General features: G+C 33.9%; 1 protein-coding gene across 1 annotated transcript in view; it reads left to right on the top strand.

Annotated features, from left to right (window-relative positions):
• Positions 1–22,138, top strand: part of LOC108908603 (dynein heavy chain 1, axonemal-like) — a 90,238-nt gene that overhangs the window by 4,136 nt on the left and 63,964 nt on the right. The window contains exons 3-11 of the mRNA XM_023454208.1: positions 1,684–1,853; positions 1,913–2,230; positions 5,190–5,328; positions 7,338–7,467; positions 7,741–7,937; positions 7,987–8,178; positions 10,836–11,051; positions 13,454–13,713; positions 19,700–19,925. Of these exons, the coding sequence (XP_023309976.1) occupies positions 1,684–1,853; positions 1,913–2,230; positions 5,190–5,328; positions 7,338–7,467; positions 7,741–7,937; positions 7,987–8,178; positions 10,836–11,051; positions 13,454–13,713; positions 19,700–19,925 (1,848 nt within the window). The remainder of the gene's footprint in view (positions 1–1,683; positions 1,854–1,912; positions 2,231–5,189; positions 5,329–7,337; positions 7,468–7,740; positions 7,938–7,986; positions 8,179–10,835; positions 11,052–13,453; positions 13,714–19,699; positions 19,926–22,138) is intronic.

Below are 22,138 nucleotides of genomic sequence, written 5' to 3'. Positions count from 1 at the left end.
CTTACTAGTTTTTAAATTATTTAAAAAAATTAAAAATATTTTTTGAAGTTTAACACCCTGTATCTTTTTAACGAAGCGTCCTAGATAAAAACTTTGTAGGAAATACCCCTTAAAATGCACCAAGGAATACGAGGTTTCATTTTTGGTCACCATTTGTGAATCACACCGTATAGAAAATAGGAGGTGAAACTTCTAACGAGCGTTCAAATAAAAACGTGGTCGAAGTTGGCTCTGACACATTGGACGTAGGGAGTAGCTTATAGCGACCAACTTAACCTCATTTCTCAACGAGCTGTATAGCAGCTGTCAGTTTCAATAACGTTAATGACTATATAACTTTATTTTAAAGAATAATCGTGATAACAATAACAAACAATTAAAGGAGCTGCGGAAAGTGTCCCCCTCCTTGTTATAACAATAAATTAAAGCAGCTGCTGAAAGTGTCCCCCTCCTTGTTCCAAGCACTTTTCACACCTGTTCCTCAAAGAATTAAAGACATTTTCTAAGATGCTCGGGGTATTGTTAATTTCACGAATCTTGTCTATAAGTCGAGCCTGCAGATGGTTTAAATCAGGAATAGGCAGTTCAAAAATAGTGTTTTTAAGGTAAGGCCACAAAAAGAAATCACACGGCGTAATATCACATGACCTCGGTGGAAATTCATGTTCAGCATTGAGACTTATTAGTCGATTTTGGAAAACTTCCCTCAACATATTCATCGTCTCGCCTGCCGTATGTGCCCTTGCGCCATCTTGTTGAAAGTAAAAGTTTGTAATTTCGTTTTCTTCCAGCTGGTTAACAAAAGGAGCGATAATTTCTTCTCTATACCTTTGCGCAGTAAGAGTACCATTAAAAAAAATAGGTCCATAAATCCTCCTTCGATTGAGAGCACACCAAACTCCAATTTTTTGAGCGTGTAGAGGGCCCTCGACAAAAAAGTTATCTGGTTTTTCAGAAGACCACATTCTCATATTCTGTGAGTTTACGTAACCACTTAAATGAAACCAGGCTTCATCAGAAAAAAAGGTGATATTATGAAGTTCACCGTAGTTGTTTAAAAACCATTCACAAAATACAGCCCGTCGCGGAAAATCAACTTCATGAAGTTCTTGCTGACAAGTTAAACGATAGGAGAACAAACGCAAATCTTTTTTTAACACTGTGTGGCAGGTACCGACTGATACTCCCACCATTTGTGATAAAACACGTACAGAAGTTCTTGGCGCATTTTCCATTATTTGTTGGACATTTTCTTTTAATTCTTCAGTCCGCTTTTTAGGTCGGCCGCTTCCTTCTTTTCTTGTTACACTGCCCGTTTCACGAAAAACATTAACACAACGCTGAACTGCACTTTGAAAAATTTTGTACTCAACAACGCCGGGAAATTGATTTTGAAATTCTATGAAACATTCCTCAATAGAATACTTCCATATTCCATCAATCTTGCGTCCATTTCTAAAGTAGGACTCTATGATAAACACTTTTTGTTCTTGAGAAAACACCATTTTAAACGCTTTTTAAAATGAAAATATTCAAATTGATAGCGGCGAATAGCGCTTTGACAGATGACGTTTAAGTTCATTTGCTATACGCTACGCCCTACGTCCAAATTTTCAGAACCAACTTGACCACGTTTTTATTTGAACGTTCGTTATATGCATCTTTTTTATCTCGTTTTCGAAGGGCCAACGTCTGAAAACAGTGTTGGACAAAAGGCGCATAGAGCTGAAAGAACTCCTGCCCATAGACGTTCTGAGAACTTTAATAACTTCAAAACACGAAATATCCGGCTTATACTCCTGGACCCCCTTCTTGCCCCTCGAGTTGTTCGACAACGAGGACTACGACATAAGGTAAATTACTACATCCGCCGGGTAGACCAACCGAGCGCGTCGCTAAATTTCGATTTCAGGACCCCCGAGAGTTGGCTGGACCACGGCATGATCGACGGGGTCAAATACCCCCTCCCCGGGGAAGCTCTCGTACCCAACGCCGATTTTCAGCCGGAATACGACATTCCCCTGGAAGACATCTATTGTTGGGTGAATGTCGCCGTCACCGACTACAACTTCGAGACGAAGATGTGGTCGGTCCTCACCCTCGACGGCCTCCAGAGGACCTTCGAGTTGCCTAGGTTGCGTGTCATGTTCAAGGCCGAGGACCCGGCCAACTTCGCTCGGAGGATATGGGAGGCCATCGTAGTCCGGTTCGAGACCGAGAACAAAATCAGGTGAGCCGAGGTCGTTTTGCGTATTTCTTCACAATATTTAACATGTATTTCGTCATTTTTTTGGTTTTCGTTTGTTTGTGCAACAAATTGCCATAATTTTCGTGATACAAATCAATAACGAAACATATACAATTTTTTGTAAGTCGGTTCCAGGGGGATTAGGCCAGTGAAATTGTCGAAAATACCTCGTCTTTTTGCCAAAATTTAGTTCAGTAAACAAAGACATTTAAAAATTTGGAAAAATTCCGTAGAACTGGATGAACTGATTTACCCCAGCTGAATGTCAGGGCTTCATTTTCAAAATGGCGTCCAAAGTTCGCAAAAAACATTTTTTTTCATTTAATAAGAATCTACACATTTTAGAAAAAAATGTTTTAGACAAAAGTTGTACAACTTTTTACAACAAAAATTTTGAGCCCATTGCGATGTCAATTATTGATAAACAAAAGTATCAGTTATTGTTGAAAACGGCTTAAAATTGCATTTTTTAAACACTTTTATATTTTTAAAACGAAAAAAGTTGTTTTTTTTACGAATCTTTCAGCATATGAAGTCTGTATGAGAATTATCCAATTATTTTGGAGTAATAATCTCAAATGGTAAATTTAACAAAATAAATACAAAATGAAAGCGTAAGTGACACAGACTTACCTCTGGGCCTCCCGGGTCCGTGCTGGATGGTATTTCTTCAGGATAGAGATTAAGTCTATGCACTTAAGTTTAATAAAGCGATTTTATATAGAAAATAATTATTATATTTAATAGCGGAAAGTGCGCACTGTTCTTCAGGTAACTCTTTTCGGAACTGTTGTCCAGAGCCGAGCGTCGGCGTTGTCCGTGTCACCCATAAAAACGCGCAAAAGAAAAAAAACAAGATAAAAGTAAAAATCCTATTTTTAGGTGAGCGGGTAGGCAACACACAATTAACACCTTTATTCGAACAGACTCAATTAATTACTTTTAAAAACAAAATATTTACAAAACAAAGTCCTTGGCAAGTAAAATTGCAAAATAGTTGATAGTTTTTGGAAAAAAATACATTTTTTTTGCAAGTTTCAATAAATCATACAGTAATGCATTTACGTGACCCATCTTGGGCTTAAAATTTTCTCTAAGAGTTGTACTTTCCTGTGCAAATTGTGCGCGTTTTGGAAAATAATTGGAAATATGCGAAAAACCTACGGAAATTTTGACTTCTTTTTTTCTTGTCGAAAAATGTAGATCTTTTTCTTATCGTTAAAAGGGTGACCGCAAAAATCGCCCGTTTTTTCACAATTCGCAGAGAACCAAAGAAAATAGATAAAAATATGTTTTTGATTTCAAATTACTCGTCGTAAAAAATTAAGATGACCATAGCTTTTAGTTATTTTTGAAAATTTTCAAAAATCACCCCTATTTATGGGTTGAAATGACGCCCAAAATGAGGAATTGAATATTACTAATAAATATAAAAACTATTAGCATGTGAATTTTTCTATCGAATGATTCTTGATACAAAGAAAAATTTATTCTCATGACTGAAATAAGCATGTTAAATTAGAAAATCCGCCCTTAAGGGGTGGAATCATCTCCAAAAATAGAGAACATCAGATATAATTGTAAAAATCCCAAAAAAAATATACTAGATAATTGCTAATAATTTTTATATCAATTGGTAATATTCAAATTCTTCATTTTTGGCATTTTTTGAACCCCTCAGCAGGGGTGATTTTAAAAATTTTCAAAATACTAAATGCTTATTTATGCTCAGTAATTAAAAGTAATTTGCGACCAAAAACATATTTTTATGTATTTTTTTAAATTCTCTGCGAATTGTGAAAAAACGGACGAAAATCACAGGTTTTTTGCGGTCACTCTTTAACCGGAATGAATTATTGCCATTTGAAAGCTGACATTTTTTCACGAATTTAAAAAAAAAATGTTTTACGACCAACGGAGCCGAGATTTATTTATTTTTTTTTAAATCGCTACGACGTTATTTATTAATATTAATGTCTGAAATTTACACAGTAAATATCAGCGATAAGAAAAAGATGTACATTTTTCGACCCCAAAAAAAAGAAGTCAAACTTTCGGTACATTTTTCGCATATTTGTACAGGAAAGTACAACTTTAAGAGAAAATTTTAAGCCCAAGATGGGTCACGTAAGTGCATTAATGTATGATTTGTTGAAACTTGAAAAAATTTTTTTTTCCGAAAAACTAAATTTTTATAAAACCTATCAAATATTTTGCAAATTTACAAAAATGCGCTTACGCTACTTGCCAAGGACTACATATTCTGAAAGTTTCGCAAAAAAAATATTTTTTCGTTTTAATGATATACAGTATGTCCGCGGATTGAGTTTACAAGAGGTCAAATGGACCAAAAAGTGAAAGATACGAAAAAAGACATTCTTGATAAAAGGTGACATCGGGTTGGGCTCAACATTTTTTTATAAAAAGTTCTACAACTTTTGTCTAAAACATTTTTTTCTATTTTGTTTTATTTTTTCAAATGAAAAAAAACTGTTTTTTGCGAATTTTAGACGGCATTTTGAAAACGAGGCTAACATTCAGCTGGGGTAAAGTAGTTCAGTCAATTCTAGGGAATTTTTCCTAATTTTTACGTGTCTGTTTACTGAACTAAATTTTTGCAATTCTAATTTGATTGGACTAAATAGAAAGTTGTAATCTTGAGCAAGCCTGCCGCGAGTGCCACGTTAAAAAGGAGTAGATTCTTCAATGTTAAGTGGGTTATTTTTAATTTATCTGAATTTGTCTTGAGCTTTGACTTTATAAATGTTTTACATTTATCAGAGCAAGCTGAACATATCGGAAATGAAAGGCTCAATAAAATTTCCATGAAGAGAGTACACAAAATTATAATGTCACATTAAGAGATAGCAAAAATTATGGTTTATTTCTCAGTCTACCATTTTTATTTTTGCACTGGAGTTTAAGCGCTGTTTATGTGCAGGTACGATTTTTTCTTGGACTGTCTATGTTTGAGCGACACAGCCTCGCTGAGTCGTGTACAGATGGAAAAAATTCTTTTACTGGTCTCCAGAGCACAGCTCCATAACAAAAGGGCTGAGAACAGGGAACTTTTGGAGACGGTACGTTTTATTATTGACAATAGATGCAAATACCTACACTATACACATAATACAAAGTTATAAATGTACCGTAGAAACTTCTATTATAATTAAATCTAATCCGTTTAAGTTTTCGATGCCTCATGAAACAGAAAGCGAACCAAATAGACGTTTCTTGATGTAGTCCAGGCGATAAAGCATTCGAGGCGTTTGTGTTTGAAGTCATGTATTTTGTTGTACAGAAAAATCCCAAATATTATGTAGAATAAGAATCCGAGTTTGCCCATTCCAAAAAAACCATTGCTAAATTCAGGGGAACCAGGACCGGTCTGGCTCATTCGGGGGCCGTCGGGAAAAATCGAAATCGGGGCCTATTTGGGTTTGTCTGTTATTAGGGTGCACATCGACTCTTCTAAGGAAAACTGTCATATCTCAAATTAGGTTATACTGAGATAATTGCATTTTAATAGTTGAGAAAATAATAATGTTCGTTATTTTTTTTTTATTACAAGAGCTAAATCGTTCTTTATTAACAAAGTAATTATTGTTTAGGTCTTAAATAATTATTGAAGAATGATCTAAATAACATAGTTTAGGATAAGAAAAAATGAATTTTGAATGAGTTACTACAGTTTTCGTCGTCAAAATTTTTATTGAGAAACAACTGGCTACACTAATAAGGTACAGAAAAATTAAACATTTTCTATTTCTAGATAAAAAAATAATTGTTAATAATCAATAATGACATAAAAGCAAAATTTATATTTGTAAGTCTAGTTCTTTATGATTTTCTCCAAAATTATACACAAAAAATACTTTATTGGGAGACTTTGGACCGCAGTGGACTTCTCTGATTTTGCTGATTTTTACAGCCTCTCCAGTAATACCTTTTTTTTCAGTTTTGTTTCTTTACCATTGGTTTAAAAGTTACAAAATCTTCTTGAGACATTTCTTTTACTTTGTACTGTGGGGCAGTAACTTTGGACATTTTTATTAGACTAATCCACCGATTAGGAGTGTATACAGCAGTGATGTTTTTTTGCAGCTTCAATCACAGCATGCACGCTGTCATTTTCATTCTGCGTGTGGCAATTTCAAGAAAACGGTGTGTTATTTCCAAATCCAAAGTTATTGATGCATAAGCAAACATCGCAAAAACAAAACGATAAACGGTTTTGACCACCGCAATTGTCGGAATAAAGAATAACCTTTCGTATGCCATTTTCTTTAACACTTTTTAAAAAGATCCATAAACAACTTCCAATTTCATCCGGTCTTCTCTTCGATATTTGTTCATGCCATACATAGCAATAGCCTTGATTGCTGCCTAAATCATAAATTGTAAAGTTGTTTATCATTTTTCGAAAATTCTTTATCAATGTCTTTCAGATTTCGAACCGCGATTTTGTTTAAAAAAAAATTAATGGTTATATAAGTGTAAAAATAGGTATTTTTAGTATTGATCATTGTTTATTATAACAAGTATTTCTAAAAAATGTTATGCCCTTTCTAAAGCTTAATTTAAACCCATGGTACACAATAAATTTTTTGAAATTTTCTTAATTAACAGTCCTGTCAATCGAAAACCACGCGATTGATCGTTGCAAGATTTTTAGGGTAGAATTGACATATCTTTTACTGTTTGTTCACAAAGTTTCATCAATATTTATAAATATTTACTTATTTTAAAAATTGCTCCAAATATAAATACGATTTTCTACTATTTTTCGCCTATTGTTACCGCAAAATTCAACTTATTTGATTCTCAGTTGTTGTAATCTTTTTTTTTATTTAGGGCCTACTTACAATGTTAGAGGGGAAAATATGTCGAAAACGGGTCATTTTTCGTTCTTGTTCTATGTTTGTTGTTCCCCTGAATTTAGCAAAGGTTTTTTGGAACAGGCAAACTCGGATTCTTATTCTACATAATATTTGGGATTTTTCTGTACAACAAAACAGATGACCTCAAATACAAACGCTTCGAATGCCCTACCGCCTGGACTATTGCGTTTTTCACTGATTTCTTTCAGCTGAAAGAAGAAATTGGGGTGTTCCATAAGAGGACCATAGCTGAACTGGAGTTTCGACACATTTGTGAAAAACACGGGGATCACACTTACTTGAGATTGCCTGAATTAGAACCGGCTCTCAAGCCACACCGTAATATACTTTACTTTTATTTGCGAAATAGAGTCGTTTTCAATTTTTCTTCTTCTAAAAGTGCAAAGGTCCTATTAGCCTGCCATTAACAATGTTTCTATTCACCTTAAAGATAGATTTTGAGTTTATAGTCGATAAAATCATCGATTCGTGATCCTCATTGACCTAAGCCATTCTCTAAAGAACTTGATTTCTAATTTTATCTGCTTTTGTCAAAGTGCTACATTTTGTCGCGATTTAGAACCGCGAATTTCCTTCAACCATTCCTTCCAGGCGACATCAAAACGGGGATGAGGAACTTCAAGAAGATGCGGGACTACTTCAGGTGGTACAACATCTACGTGATACCAGAGACGTACATAGCCATGTCCTCCGTGGTGGGGGAGTGCCTGAAAGTGGGCCAGATGACCCTCTTCAATGCGAACTACGGGGGAAGGGCCCTCGTCCTGGAGGAATTCGAATCGATCCAGGTTCTGTTCGCGAGCGTGGTAAGTGCTTGGATTTTTTCGTAACATTGAGACGCGTCACAATTTTTTTTCAAAGGTGATAAAGCAGCTGACGGGTCCCTGGCTCGAGACGTTGGTGTTCAACATCAGGATGTCCCTGGGGGACCTGGGGAAGGGGTGGTTCGATCTGAACGTGAAGGTGTTTCGCACCTACGAGATTTCCAAGCTGAAGAGGTTGATGGAGTTGATTAAATTCAGGATGCAGGTAAGTCGAGAAAAGGCAGCGTTTTGGCGTTATTATTTTTAAACGTGTAGGAAGAGATTGTGTTGATGGGGCAAATAAAATGCTTAAATCTCCATAATGAGACTTGGGGTGAAGTTTATTCAAATGGACTGCAAACAAGGGTTTTGCGAAAGTGAAAGAAACTTTGGAGCGAGGCATTTGGACGGCTGTATGATGTATTATATCCCGAGAAAAGTTTAAATTTACATGTTGGCGAACTTTTCCCGTGAATTATTGTTATTCTAAATGTCAGAGTGTGAGAGTAAAGATGACACGCCGCAAAAAAATATGTTTGATTTTAGCTCTTTTCCCTATAGTCCAACCAATTTACACTTGGAGAAAAAAAAAATTGTTACCTAGACTTTTATAAGTGGAAATGGTAAAAGGGCTTATAATAAACCTAAAAAAATAAATGCATGGGCAGGGGCGGCGGAGGGTTGATTTGGGGGGTTGAAACGTTATGAAAAATTGTAATATTGAGATTTCTGGCGAAAGTTGACTTCAAACAAAAAAGTATCCAATACGAAAGTTGTAGATCATGCAAAAATCTACAACTTTTGTAGAAGTAACTTTTTAACATAACCTCAAAATTTCCGAGAAAAATGCGATAAACGGGTTTTTTTCCGCTTTTTCGATTTTTACTTCTCATTTCCGCAAAAATAATTTAATTTTGACGAAACTTGGTGAAAGTATACCTTTCTCTGTCTTAAATAACCTCAAATTTTTTTAGAAAAAAAAATCAAGACATTTCTGAGATATTAATTTTATTCGGCCTGAAACATTTTTTTCAAAGTAAAATTCTACTTAAAAATATCATCGTACAGAGTTCTGTCGGTGATCATTTTTCTCGTTTTGACATATACCTTTTGGTGAAATAAAAAAATCTGTAATAACAGTTCAAAAACATGCTCAAAAATGCAAAAAAATATAAAAATGACTTGCAACAATGAATTTTTCAGTTATTGTTGATAATTTGTTTAAATTAAAAAACATTCAAAAACTGATTGCACCATTCAATTCTACGGAGAAAAATAAAAAAAACTGTGTCTCATTGTTTGACCCAAAACTTTATTTTTGTACCTACAGTATTGCTGTAAACATCTAAGTCGAATTACAAATGCTCAAATGATAAATTATCTCTTGATGATTTGAGATTTCACCAATACAAAGTATTAACTGCAAAGTTGACGCGAAATCCGAAAACCCTAAATTTTGCATAATTGTTTTATTTTTTTTCTGGCTTTATTTGAAAACGAATTTTAAATAAATAGCATATTTACATTGCCACTTTTTTCGCTCTATCCAATGAATGACATCAACATTTTTGCAATCCGACGTTTCGTCTTCGAGGGTCCATCATCAGGTTAATTTTTTTAAATATATCTGCTATTTTTATGACAAAATCTAGTCATTTTTAATTCTGTATTAGATGATATTACTATTGTATAAATTATATAAACCTTAAAAAGGTTTTTAGCTATCATTAAAAATTTATCCTGAGTACGGCTCTGAACGCTTTCAAAATACCTGTATCTATTGGAGGAGAGAGAGACAGGAGAGAGAGAGAGAGAGAGGGAGAGAGAGGGAGAGAGAGGGAGAGAGAGAGGAGAGAATAAAAGTCGATACAGTACGAAATATCCAACAATTTTTGTAATCCATTATTTAAAAAGTTGTACCTAATCAAAAAATAATAATACGAATTTATGAAATATTTCATTATTTCTAATGAGTATTCCTAATAGTAGTAAAAATTGTTGGATACTTTGTGCGATATTGACTTTTATATTGTTATGACTTCATCGAATACATATTTTGAAAGTGTTCAGAGCCGTACTCAGGAAAAAATTTAAATTATAGCTAAAACAAGCTAAAAACTTTTTAAGCGATTACAATAGTAATATCCTCTAATTCAGAATTAAAAATTACTAGGATTTGTCATACAAATAGCAGCGACGTATTTAAAAAAATTAATCCGATGATGGCCCTTCGAAGACGAAACGTCGGATTGCAAAAATGTTGACGCCAATATGTAATTTATTTTAAAATTCGTTTTCAAATAAAGCCAGAAAAAATTAAACAATTTTGCAAAATGTTGGGTTTATCCGGATATCCGAAGTTGTAGATTTTTGTATGATCTACAACTTTTGCATTAGATACTTTTTTGTCTGACGTCAAGAAATCCCAATGATACAATTTTTCACAACTTTTCAACCCCCCAAATCAACCCTCCGCCGCCCCTGCTCACGTATTTATTTTTTTTTTCGTTTATTATAAGCCCGTTTACCATTTCCACTTATAAAAGTCCAGGTAACAATTTTCTTTTTTTTTCCCTCTAAATGAGTTATTTTGATCGGTCTACTAACGCTTCTTTATCGACCTTTTTTATATCCGCGTGACTTTCTCATTGGTCTCCAAGGTGTGATGCTTTTTCGAGGATTTTAAATATTTAGATACCAGGATTTTAGAGATCAACATAAACTTTAGCAGTTTCTGTGGAACACGTACTACTTCTGACCTTTTTAGTCTTCCGTAACTTTAATTAATTTTTTTTTGCGGCGCTTTAATAAGCGTGGGTAGAGTTTCAGTTGAAATTAATACCGTTCGGGAAATAAAACCGATTTGTTTTCTCCAATTTGAAGCATAGCCTGCGGCTGCTGGTACTGAACTCCCTGAACACGTTCGCGAATCTCGTGGAGACCCCCTGCGCCCCCTGCCTCAACGTGGAGGAGGACTTCGTCTGGGGGTCCTACCTGAAGGCGAGCCCCTTCGTCCCTAAATGCCCGCCGCTGTTCAGCCTCCAGCTCAAGATGGACGAGCACGGGCCCTTTTACACCACCCCCACGGTGAACTTTGGGGTGAGTAGATAAACTACATTTTATACATCACACAGGAAGTCTTTGAAACTGGGGGTTTTGGATCCTTACTTGCTCACCTTTAAATCTTGAGTCTATACTAGGTTGTACACAAGTTGGTGGTAGTTACTACAAAATGACACATTTATATGACGGTAAGGAACTTGTTGGTCTACGGTGAATGTCTGCAAAACGCCGCAGAGTCATCGCCTTGGCATGCTGTACCTTTTCCGATGGGGCGTAACTATTCAACCAATGAAGTGGTCCTTACGGAATTATTTTTCCATTTTGAATGAAAATAATCGATAGTCGATAGATCGAAAACGCCTTGTATAGTATTTGGGTGTGGGAAATTCAATTTCTAGTAGAATTTAATTGACATTTACCTTAAGATTGTCTTTCGCAAAATTGAAATTATGAACTTTGTGTAAGACTGAGCTGCCCACTCAGGATTTATTTAGTCTCCCGACAAAGACAAAGTTCTAGCGTACAACTTCAGACTTCCGCTTGTCTTTGATCCCTTTTAGTGGACGAGTGCAGCGTTAAAATCATATGCAGTCATTTCTAAACGTTTACTGTTTTGCCTGAAGCGCCTTCGTTATTCATTTTGAAATACACTCGGCAACAAAATTTTTCAATCTTTTTTAATGATTTTTGAAGGCTGTATCTTCGTAAATAATGGTCATATCGAGACAAAAGAAAGAAGCATCTTGAAGTTTGAATATTCTAGTTTTGAAATCTTTAAATGAAAAATTGTTTTGAACATTACCCTCGACGAAATTAAAAGAAATAATGGAAGGCTAAAATTTTACAAATTTTTTTTTCAAAACCGCACAGGGGCTCAGAAAAATTTTTTCTGGCTTAATCAATGCCAGGATCATTTAGCCTGATTCATCAGCTTCAATTTGGTTATTTTTTATTTTCTGTACGATTATTTCTCATTGATCAATTTTTTTTATATTCTGTATTAATTTGAAAAAGTGCAAAAAAATGACTTTCTCTGCTGTTTTGGAAAATTAACGATTACTTTACAAATATTGCGAAAAGTACCAATATTTGTAGGTTTTTTTTTAGCTCAATACATGCCCATGAGGACTATAAATTTTGAAATCCTTTCCTGAATTGTCAAATATCGAAAAAAATACAAAATTTTGAAAAAAAAACAAACTTCAACATTTTTTGTTTTTTTTTCACAATTTCGCATTGAATCAAATGTCGACAAAAATCGGTAGTTTTGAAAAAAAAATATTTTTTTAAAGACTTGAGAACTTTCGAAAAAAGGATTTAAAATATCAACATTTGGACCTTTTAAATATTCAATGCGAAATTGTAAAAAAGAACAAAACATTTTTGAAAAAATTGGATTTTTTTTCAAAATTTCGAATATTTTTTTTGGATATTTGATGAGTATTTAACGCAAAATTGTGAGAAAAATAAAACAAAAACATTTTTTTCATCTTAATCATCATTAATTGATGTTTAAGGAACAATAAAACCTGCTCCTTTAATTTTTCATAAAACGACGATTCAGGAAAAAAGATGGTTCTACCGATCGATTTCAAAATTTACTGGCCTCATGGGCATGTATTGAGCTAAAAAAAACTACAAGTAGTTTTCCAAAACAGCTGAAAAACTATTTTTTTTGCACTTCTTCAAATCAATACTGAATACAAAAAAAAATCTATCTCAAACATATCAAAAGGTCCTTGAAGAGGATTAATTCAAGTTTCCAAAAGCCACCTTGCGTTCGCTGTACGACCAATCATTCACGAATTTACATCCTTTCAAAAATCACTGAAAATTTTGGAAATTTTTCTGCTTCCTTAATTTTTTTTGCTGTGTTTATATGAACTAGTACAGGAGATGTATATCCCTGTACAAAGCAAAGTACAAAAGGAAATGCTAGTAAATTATAAAACAGTATACAAAGTTTGTTCAAAATTTCTGCGGAAGAGAATGGGAGTTGTTATTTCCGTTAATAAACAAATTTTCGCTCATTCTCGATCTCTTACCACAATCGCGGTGGTATTCCTTAACGGCAGCGAAGAAGAAAACATTTCCAAATCGAAAGCGAGATTCTAATTAAACTTTCCGGAACTTCAGACAAAATAGTAATCAGGTGATTCCTCGCAAAAAAACTTTAATTTAATCCGAGAGGAATTACTTCAGATTTATGTCCTTTAATTCTATTCTCTTCAGTTTTTTTAGCCACGCTTTGTTTGGATGTGAACAAATATAATTTTTAATATAATTAGAAGATTGTCCTTTTACCCTTCATTCTTTGAGATGTCAGTTTTGAACAGAGTACAGAGACATACGTTTCAAAAAATTGGCATTCAGAAAATTAATTAAACGCTAGTTTAAATTTAAATAAATTAGAAAATTGTTTGTTTCCCTCCCGTCAGAAAGTCCTACTGAAACTGTTCGACAACGCCATAAGGCAGACCCACCAGATCAAGCAGGTCCACCCCTTCCTCCTGGGCAACCTGCGGTTCCCCAAGGACCTCAACCTGTCCTCGGTGGGGCTGCTGGCCGACGAGGTCTGCGAGAGTAGGGAACGCTTCCTCTTGGCCTACGAGAAGTCTCTTATACCTCTGCATGCGTATGCTAGAGAATATAAGGCGCACGTGAATCTGTACACGTTGGATGTGCTCCAGTACATCGAGTAAGTGGCATTTGATAGTCCTTTTTCTGCGGCAAATACATTTGACATTGACATTTTTCTTACTGCAACAAACGGATTCACTTTTAATCCTAGGAACTAAACACTTTTAATTCTTAGATTAGACCCCTCCGTTTTTGGGGTCGCTGAAACCGAATATGACCATAAAAAAAAATTGTAGCTAGCCATTTCCCCGTTATCACCCCCCCCCCCCCCCATACACCCTCTTTTCTGGGAGTTGAAACGTCAATTATCATACAAAGTCGAGTAGGGTGTGCATTCCCATGTTTTCTGGGCCACTAAGAACGAAGAAGACTACAAAAAATGAATTAGATCCCCTCGTTACCCCCCTAGCGTCACTTTACCACCCCCACACACCCCTTTATGGGGGTGAAGTGTCAATTCTCATACAGTCTATGTTTTTTGGGCTGCTGAAAACAAAGAAGACTACCGAAAATAAATCCAACCCCCTCGTCAACCCTCAGCACCCTTTTCCACCCACATACACGCCCTTATGCGGGTTGGAATGGCAATTTTTATACAATGTCTAGTGGGGTGTGATTCGGGGTAACTTTTGAGACGAGTCCCCTCGTCTCTCATAGTTCAGGGTACTTTTTCAACCGTAAGCCTTTCCGAAATCGGAGTACTTAAGATTCTAGTTTTTAGATCTTTCTACGATGTTTTTTAGGAACTAGGGTTATCATGCAATTCTAAGAAATAGCGAGACAAAAAAATTTTGCATTTTTTATTGTTTTTTCCACGGACTTGGAAATTTTTTTTTCAATTAAGTCATTGCATGGACCAGATAGCTTGTTTATTCAGCTTCACTTTCCTGTTTTTTTAATTTCGATACGACCATACGACCATTTTTCATCGAAATATCGGACTTTTAATGGGAAAGGATCCTTTTGTCTTCAATCATCGATATCTCGTCGACAAATGGTCGTACAGAGTATTGAAGGGCAGTTTCGAAAACTGGAATAAATTTCCTATAACATGATGCCGCAACTTTTCGGAAAATTTTTTTTTTCGTCGTTTACACGAATTTAAAAAAACAGGAAAAAAAGGGTAATTTATGGTTTTTTAGAAAATTGAGGGCTAAATTAGAAATATTCACGAAATGACTAATGTTAAGCATGACTTTTACAGTTCGATATACCCAGAAGAACCCTGTGAAGTTTCATCTCGATCTAGAGAACCGTTTCTTTGTTTCAAACAGTCAAACTTTTGAAAATAATTAAATGGGTCACGTTTAAACACTTCATAATCATAATTAAAATGGAAAAAACATATTTTTTTGGGGTTTTGTCATATTTTTACCGTAGATAACGTTTAAATTAATGAAAAAACAGGCAAATTTTTGAAGTATTTTTTTTTTGGAAAATCTTCCTGACATTGAAGAAAACAAAATCCAATTGTTTCCAGCACGATACGGCTTTTCCGTCCTTTACTTCTGTACATCAACTTTTAATTAAGTAAATTAAAATTAGGTAAAGCTGATGACCCAAACCAGATTTCGACCCCGATTCATACCGTCTGTAATCACATAAAAAAATAGTTTTTTTCAAAATTACCCTTTTTCTTATCTGAATTTTTTTTTATTTTTCATCAATTTAATAATAATAATAATAACGTATATTTCCTCTAGCCAATACAACAATTGAATAGGCATAGTCAAAAGAAAGTAGATACATAAAGACAAGACTAATTTACAACTTAAGATTAATTAACAGAAAGTTGATTAACAACATATTCTTCCACAGAATAGAAACATTTATTTTATTATTCTCGCATGGACGCCACTGGTATAAATACAAAAAAAAATATATTTTTTTTTCAAAGAAAAAGAGTAGTTTTGTAAAAAACTATTTTTTAAGTGACTACAGGCTGCGCAAAAATTAATTAGAAAGTCTCAAAAAACGGTATGAATCGGGGTCGAAATCTGGTTTGGGTCATCAAGTTTAATTCTAATTTAATTAAAAGTCGATGAACAGATCTATAGGACCGGAAAAGCCGAATCGTGCTGGAAACAATTGGATTTTGTTTCTTCTTCAATATCCGGAAGGTTAAAAAAAAAATTCGAAAATTTTTTCAAAAATTTTTCGAATATTTTTTTTTTCATCAGTTTAAACGTTATTTGAGGTAAAAATGTGAGAAAACCTCAAAAAAAATTTTTTTTTTTCATTTTACTCGTGATTATGAAGTGTTTAAGCTCGAAAAACATGACCCTTAAATTTTTTTCATAAGTTTGACTGTTTGAAACCAAAAAACGGTTCTCTAGATCGAGATGAAACTTCACAGGGTTCTTCTGGGTATATCGAACTGTAAAAGTCATGCTTAACATTAGTCATTTCGTGAATATTTTTAATTTAGCCTCTAAAAAACCAAAAATTACCCCTTTTTTCCTGCTTTATAAAATTCGTGTAAAAGATGAAAAAAAAATAAAAAAAAATTTGCGGAAAGTTGCAGCAGTATGTTATAGGAAATTTATTCCAGTTTTCAAAACTGCCCTTCTATGCTCTGTCTGTACGACTATTTGTCGCCGAGATATCGTTGATTGAAGACAAAAGGATCATTTTCCATTAAAAGTCCGATATTTCAATGAAAAATGGTCGTATCGAAATTTAAAAAAAAAAAGGAAATTGAAGCTGAATATAATAGCTATCTGGTCCATGCAATGGTTTAGCTGAAAAAAAAATTCAAAGTCCGTGGAAAATGTAAAAAAAAATTGCAAAATTTTTTTGTCGCGCTGTTTTTTAGAATTATACCGTATAGCTCCCAAAAAATTTCGACTGAAAGATCTAAAAACCAGGATCTTAGAGTTTAATTCCCGATATGACCCTTTAATTTTTTGCATTATTTTATAACAATATAGTATTTCACTCTCACAATTAATATACTCCTTGATCCTCGCGAATTAAAACTGTCCACACTTCGATAGGTATAATATTTTACCGTCAAGTCCACTAAATACTCTTTACTGTGTTTGGTTTGATGGACTTAGTTTAAATTAAAAAGAAAAACAGGGCAGTGACGGCTTAAACGTTTGACGATAAATATTATTCACTCGCAGCTTTCAAAGCAATTTGCATCCGCACACTACTTTGGGATGGAGTCGCACCTTGAATTAGATCAAAGAGATTCATAATTAAAGTTTTAATTGGACGGCAGGAAGCGCAGTTAGTCGTTGAACTATAGATTCGATTAAAACTTTCAAAATTATAAATATCGTTTATTTATTGCTGATTTTGTATCTGACATAAAACTTGACCACGATAGAAAGATCTTCATATTTTTACATTTTACTTGGGACTGATCTTTTAAGCGGCCTTTTTTTTCTGGAAGTTTCGTTTTATCCATGATTTTGTGCGCTGCTCCTTCAGCTTGCACAGGGAATATGTTTTCCAGTGGCGGCTCGTCGGGGTGGGCAGGGTGGGCAGTGCCCACCCTGAAATTTTCAGAAGAATAAACAAAAATTTGTGTATATATTTATCAAAGTGATTTGACAATTCTTATAAAATTAAATCTAAAATGCGTTACCTCCTTTGAAACTCCCCCTACCAAATTTTAAAATTATATTTTAATCATGATCTCGGCAGCAACCAACATAACATTCGGGCTAGCCCGTGGCCGCTGAATTAAACAACGCCGTACCCCAACCATACCTTGCATGCTTATACGCACCTAGGACTAGACAGTAATCGGAAACGTAAGTCGTTCACTAATTTAGAATATTTGGCCCAAGTCGGGCGAGCCCGCACACCGCACACAGCTCGCATATACCCATTGAGCACCCATCGAGTGTTGTATCGACCACCTAAGACTTTTCACCAGTGGTTGGAAATATATATACGTATATTTATTTGCTGTAATTTTGTTCTTTAAATGAATTTTTAAATATTAGAACAATTTTTCCCTGCAAAGGTATTCCAGAAAACAAATTTTAGTAAACGAAATAATAAACCGTTTTATAATAATTTGTAAATCGCGTAAAAAAATAAATATCTATGGTGCTATGTTGAATGTTCTTTGATAATTATAATTATTAAGGTTATTTTAACTCGTTACTGTTAAACTGAATTAAAAGTGATTGCTGAGAAATTTTCAATATTTGAATAGATTCTAGTTTGTAAACATGGGAGTGATGTAAATTATTTTTGGGATGATCTCGGCAGCAACCAACATAACATTCGGGCCAGCCCGTGGCCGCTGAATTAAACAACGCCGTACGTTGCCTGCTTATACGCAGGGCTAGGACTAGAGAGTAATCGGAAACGTAAGTCGTTCACTAATTTAGAATATCTAGCCCAAGTCGGGCGAGCCCGGACACAGCCCGCACCCGCATACTCATCGAGTGTTGTATCGGCCAGCTACGGCTTTTCGCCAGCCAGCCAGCAGCGGTTGGAAATATATGTATATTTATGTGCTGTAATTTTGTTCTTTAAATGAATTTTTGAACATTAGAACAATTTTTCCCTGCAAAGGTATTCCAGAAAACAAATATTAGTAAACGAAGTAATAAACCGTTTTATAATAATTTGTAAATCGCGTTAAAAAATAAATATCTATGATATGTTGAATGTTCTTTGACAATTATATTTATTAAGGTTATTTTGAAGCGTTACTGTTAAACTAAATTAAGAGTGATTGCTGAAAAATTTTCAATATTTTAATAGATTCGAGTTTGTAAATATGGAAGTGATATAAATTATTTTTAGGACTTTTAAATTCGATACATATTTATTTATTTTTTCAAATAATAAACTGTTCGATTAAAAAAAATAGCTTCTATTTAATATTTTTTTTTTATTTCAATCAGATTTTTAATAAATTATCATTTGAATATACATAATTACCTAAAATAACTCTACTCTCCGGGCAAGCCCTTCGACTTCACTCGTATATTCTTCGGGTACTTACGTGTAATCTGCGGTTTGATGTTAGTTTTATTTCATAGATTAGGAAGGTAGAGATTTGTTATTCCTTGTACTTCACGACTTGGTTGTTTGTAAGTTCTAGGTTAGGGTTAGTATAGTGGTTTAGGTAAGTTTTTAATGTTTAATAGTTTGGAGTAAAGCAAAATGGCAAGCCGAAAATAGCGAATTGGTGAGTAGCAATGGTGATATTATTAATTTTTTATTAAATAAAAAATTTTGTATGTTAACTTTCGATGATAAATTATTTATTTCAAAATTAAAACCTACGCCTGACATGAAAAATTTAATAAATAAAAACAATTGCGGAAGTAACAGATCATTTAGTAAAAATTGGTACAATAAATATGAGTGGTTAACAGGTAATGAAACCAGAAACAAATTATATTGTTGGAATTGCTTACAGTTTAATGAAAAAAGTAAAACTCCATGGAATTATCTAGGATATTCAGATCTGAAACATATAAATGAATCTCAAAAAAAACACGAGCGATCGGAGGAGCATACATATTCAACATTAAAATTTAAATTATTAGGAAAACAAAATATTCAAACTTTTCTTGAATCTGCATTTCGTGAGAATATTTTAAACCATAATAAAGTCGTGGACGAAAATAGAGACATTGTAAAGTGCCTTATTGATTTATTTACTTATTTATTTACTTATTTATTTACTTATTAGAATTTTAGTATAATTTATCGTTAGTAAATTCAGCTATAAAAGTGATAGAGAATTTTACTATTTGTTTAGAGAATTATATAATTTTTTATATGTCCTTCTATGCCATAATCCTTGCCTTATCCCCTATCCCGGCAAGAAATCATTGTGATGACATTCTCGTTTGTTCTTGCTATTAGGTATACTTTTGGAATAACTAATATAATTTTCAGGTATATTTTATTAACTATCTTCATAATTCTTAAGTTTTTTACACTTTCAAAAGTAAATAGACTAACGTAGATTGCAATTATTATATGATATTAAGTTACATGAGAGAAAAAAAATTTTGCCCACCCATCTCAAAAAGTCACGAGCCGCCACTGATGTTTTCTAGAAACTACAAGAGCGAACAGCACACTGCGGTCGAGATCAAAGACGAGGTGTCCCTGCACTTCAGGCAGAGGGACAGCCTGGAGGTTACGCTGCCCACGACTATCGTCATAGGACCTTTCCTGATATCCATAGACCACCTGAGGACGTACCTCATTACGAAACGTCAGGAACTGGCGCAGAAATTGCTGGACATGTTCGCGGCGAGGCTCAGACAAGCCATGGTGGAGGTGAGCTTAAGCGAAGGACGGGCAAGTTTTTAAATTCATCCGGGGAAAGTTCGGGTTCAGAATTGCCCCCTAACTTCGGATTTTAGGGGTATTCTAACCTAAAAGTGTCGAAAGCGCGGTTTTTCGCCGTATTTGAGGTTAAAAGTAATTTTTCTCCCCAAAACTCGTTGCGGCATCTGAAATTCTTCAAAGTCTAAAGAATTAAAGTACAAAGGCGTAAATATCTGCTGGTTCCTCAAGTTTTTTTGGTCGCTGATTACGAACGTGAAGTCAGAACTACAAAATCCAAGTCCTATATGGCGGGTGGGATAAAAAAATTAATTTAAAAACTCGCCCAACGATTTAATTGAATATTGAAAACAAACGTTTTCATAAAAAATCGAATAATCCTTTCGCAATATTAATAACATTTCGTCGGAGCCCGTTAATTACACCGACACACAAAAAAAAGTGGTCTGTACCTTCGAATTGCACCAATAGGCGTCTATTTAGTTCAAACACCCCCAAAATTTTGAGTAATTGGCAAGAAATAGTGAAAAATCGCCGAAAATCACGTTAGTGAGCGCAAGAAAATTCGAAAAAATATTTTTTCTGACCTTGATAAAGTGTGCAATCAATAGGTAAAAGAGTTTACAAAAAATATCACCTGGAAACAAAAAATATGGTGATATAGGGAAAAAGAATTGTAAGAAAGATAGTGTTTCTTTCCTGTGGCGCATAAACGGTGAAACTGACCTAAAAAATTCATAAACGTCAAACAAAAACATTTTTTCGCTATTAAAAAAAAACTTGAACTCCAATCGAAAAAAGTTAAATGAGAAAGTTGTAGCTATTAAGAAAAACCTATCGATTCGTATTTTTAAATATATAGATTGCTATATTACTTTTCGGGATATATTGAAAAAACCGTCAAAAATCGATTTTTTTTCGTTTTTTCGTTGTATCTTGCAAATTAAGGTTTTGAAACCTGTTACTTCCTGTAAATGTAGCCCTCGGCGAGCAAAAAAGTGCATTTTTTAAAATTTCATAAAATATTAAAAATTTTTCTAGTTGTATCGATTTTTCGAAAAAAAGGTCATCTCGAAAATCGGACGATTAGTCGTCGAGAAACAAATCAGGACTCATTATTTTCTTTAAGAGTTGTACTTTCACGGTAAAATAGAGCAATAACGGTTTTTTTCATTTCAAGTGTCCAAAAATTACTGAAAAAAGTAAAAATTTTTTGGGCGCTTTTTTCTTGAATATCTTTTTCGATTTTCATTTCTCGATAATGTCTATTACAGGAATCGATTGCTGGTATTTTTATGCGAATTTAACAAAAAAAAAACGTTGCTCTACGACCTTCTGGATCTGGAGCCGAGATAATTTTTTTTTATTTTTTCAAAAAATTCCACAAGTCGTAATTTTCCTTCAGTCTAAAATTCTCTCACTTCTTGTTAACATTTCAACAATTATTTAATAATTGTTTATTTAAGTCATTTTTGGACACTGACACGAATAAAATCGTTATCACTCTTTTATGACCTTTTTTTCGAAAAATCGTTATAACGAAATATTTTTAATATTTTTTAATTAAAAAAAAAAACACTTTTTTTGCTTGCCGTGGGCTACATTTACAGCAAGTAACAAGTTTCAAAACCTTAATCTGCAAGAGATACAGCAAAAACGAAAAAAAGTCGATTTTTGACGGTTTTTTCGATATATCTCGAAAAGTAATATAGCAATCGATATATTTAGAAACACGACTCGATAGGTTTTTTTAATAGCTACAACTTTCTCATTTAACTTTTTTCGATTGGAACACAAGTTTTTTTTTATTAGGCGAAAAATCGTTTTTTTGACATTTATGAATTTTTTAGGTTAACTTTTATGCGCCACACAAAAAAAAAAACACTATCTTTCTTAGAATCTCGTTTTCCTATATCACCATATTTTTTTGTTTCCAGTTGGTATTTTTTTCCATTGATTACCATTACTTTCCGTTGATCTCGTCCTGGTTTAATAAGGGGCTTAACATGTTGTTTTTTACCTTGCAAAAAGTATGGTTACTTTCATCTCCGTTATAAAAACCCGCAAGCTATTCGTTGAGATTCCGGTAACATTGAAAGGTGACGGATTTCAATCGACCCTGATATCCTCAAATTTCATGAAAATGAATACGTTTTTTATATATGGAAACTTCTGTTCAAGACCGAACTGATCAGTTGGGAATC

Source organism: Anoplophora glabripennis, unplaced genomic scaffold, assembly GCF_000390285.2.
Source record: "Anoplophora glabripennis isolate ALB-LARVAE unplaced genomic scaffold, Agla_2.0 scaffold248, whole genome shotgun sequence".
NCBI classification, from domain to species: Eukaryota; Metazoa; Arthropoda; class Insecta; order Coleoptera; family Cerambycidae; genus Anoplophora; species Anoplophora glabripennis.
Note: the sequence above shows the minus strand (reverse complement) of the source record. Positions and strands in the feature narration are given on the sequence as shown.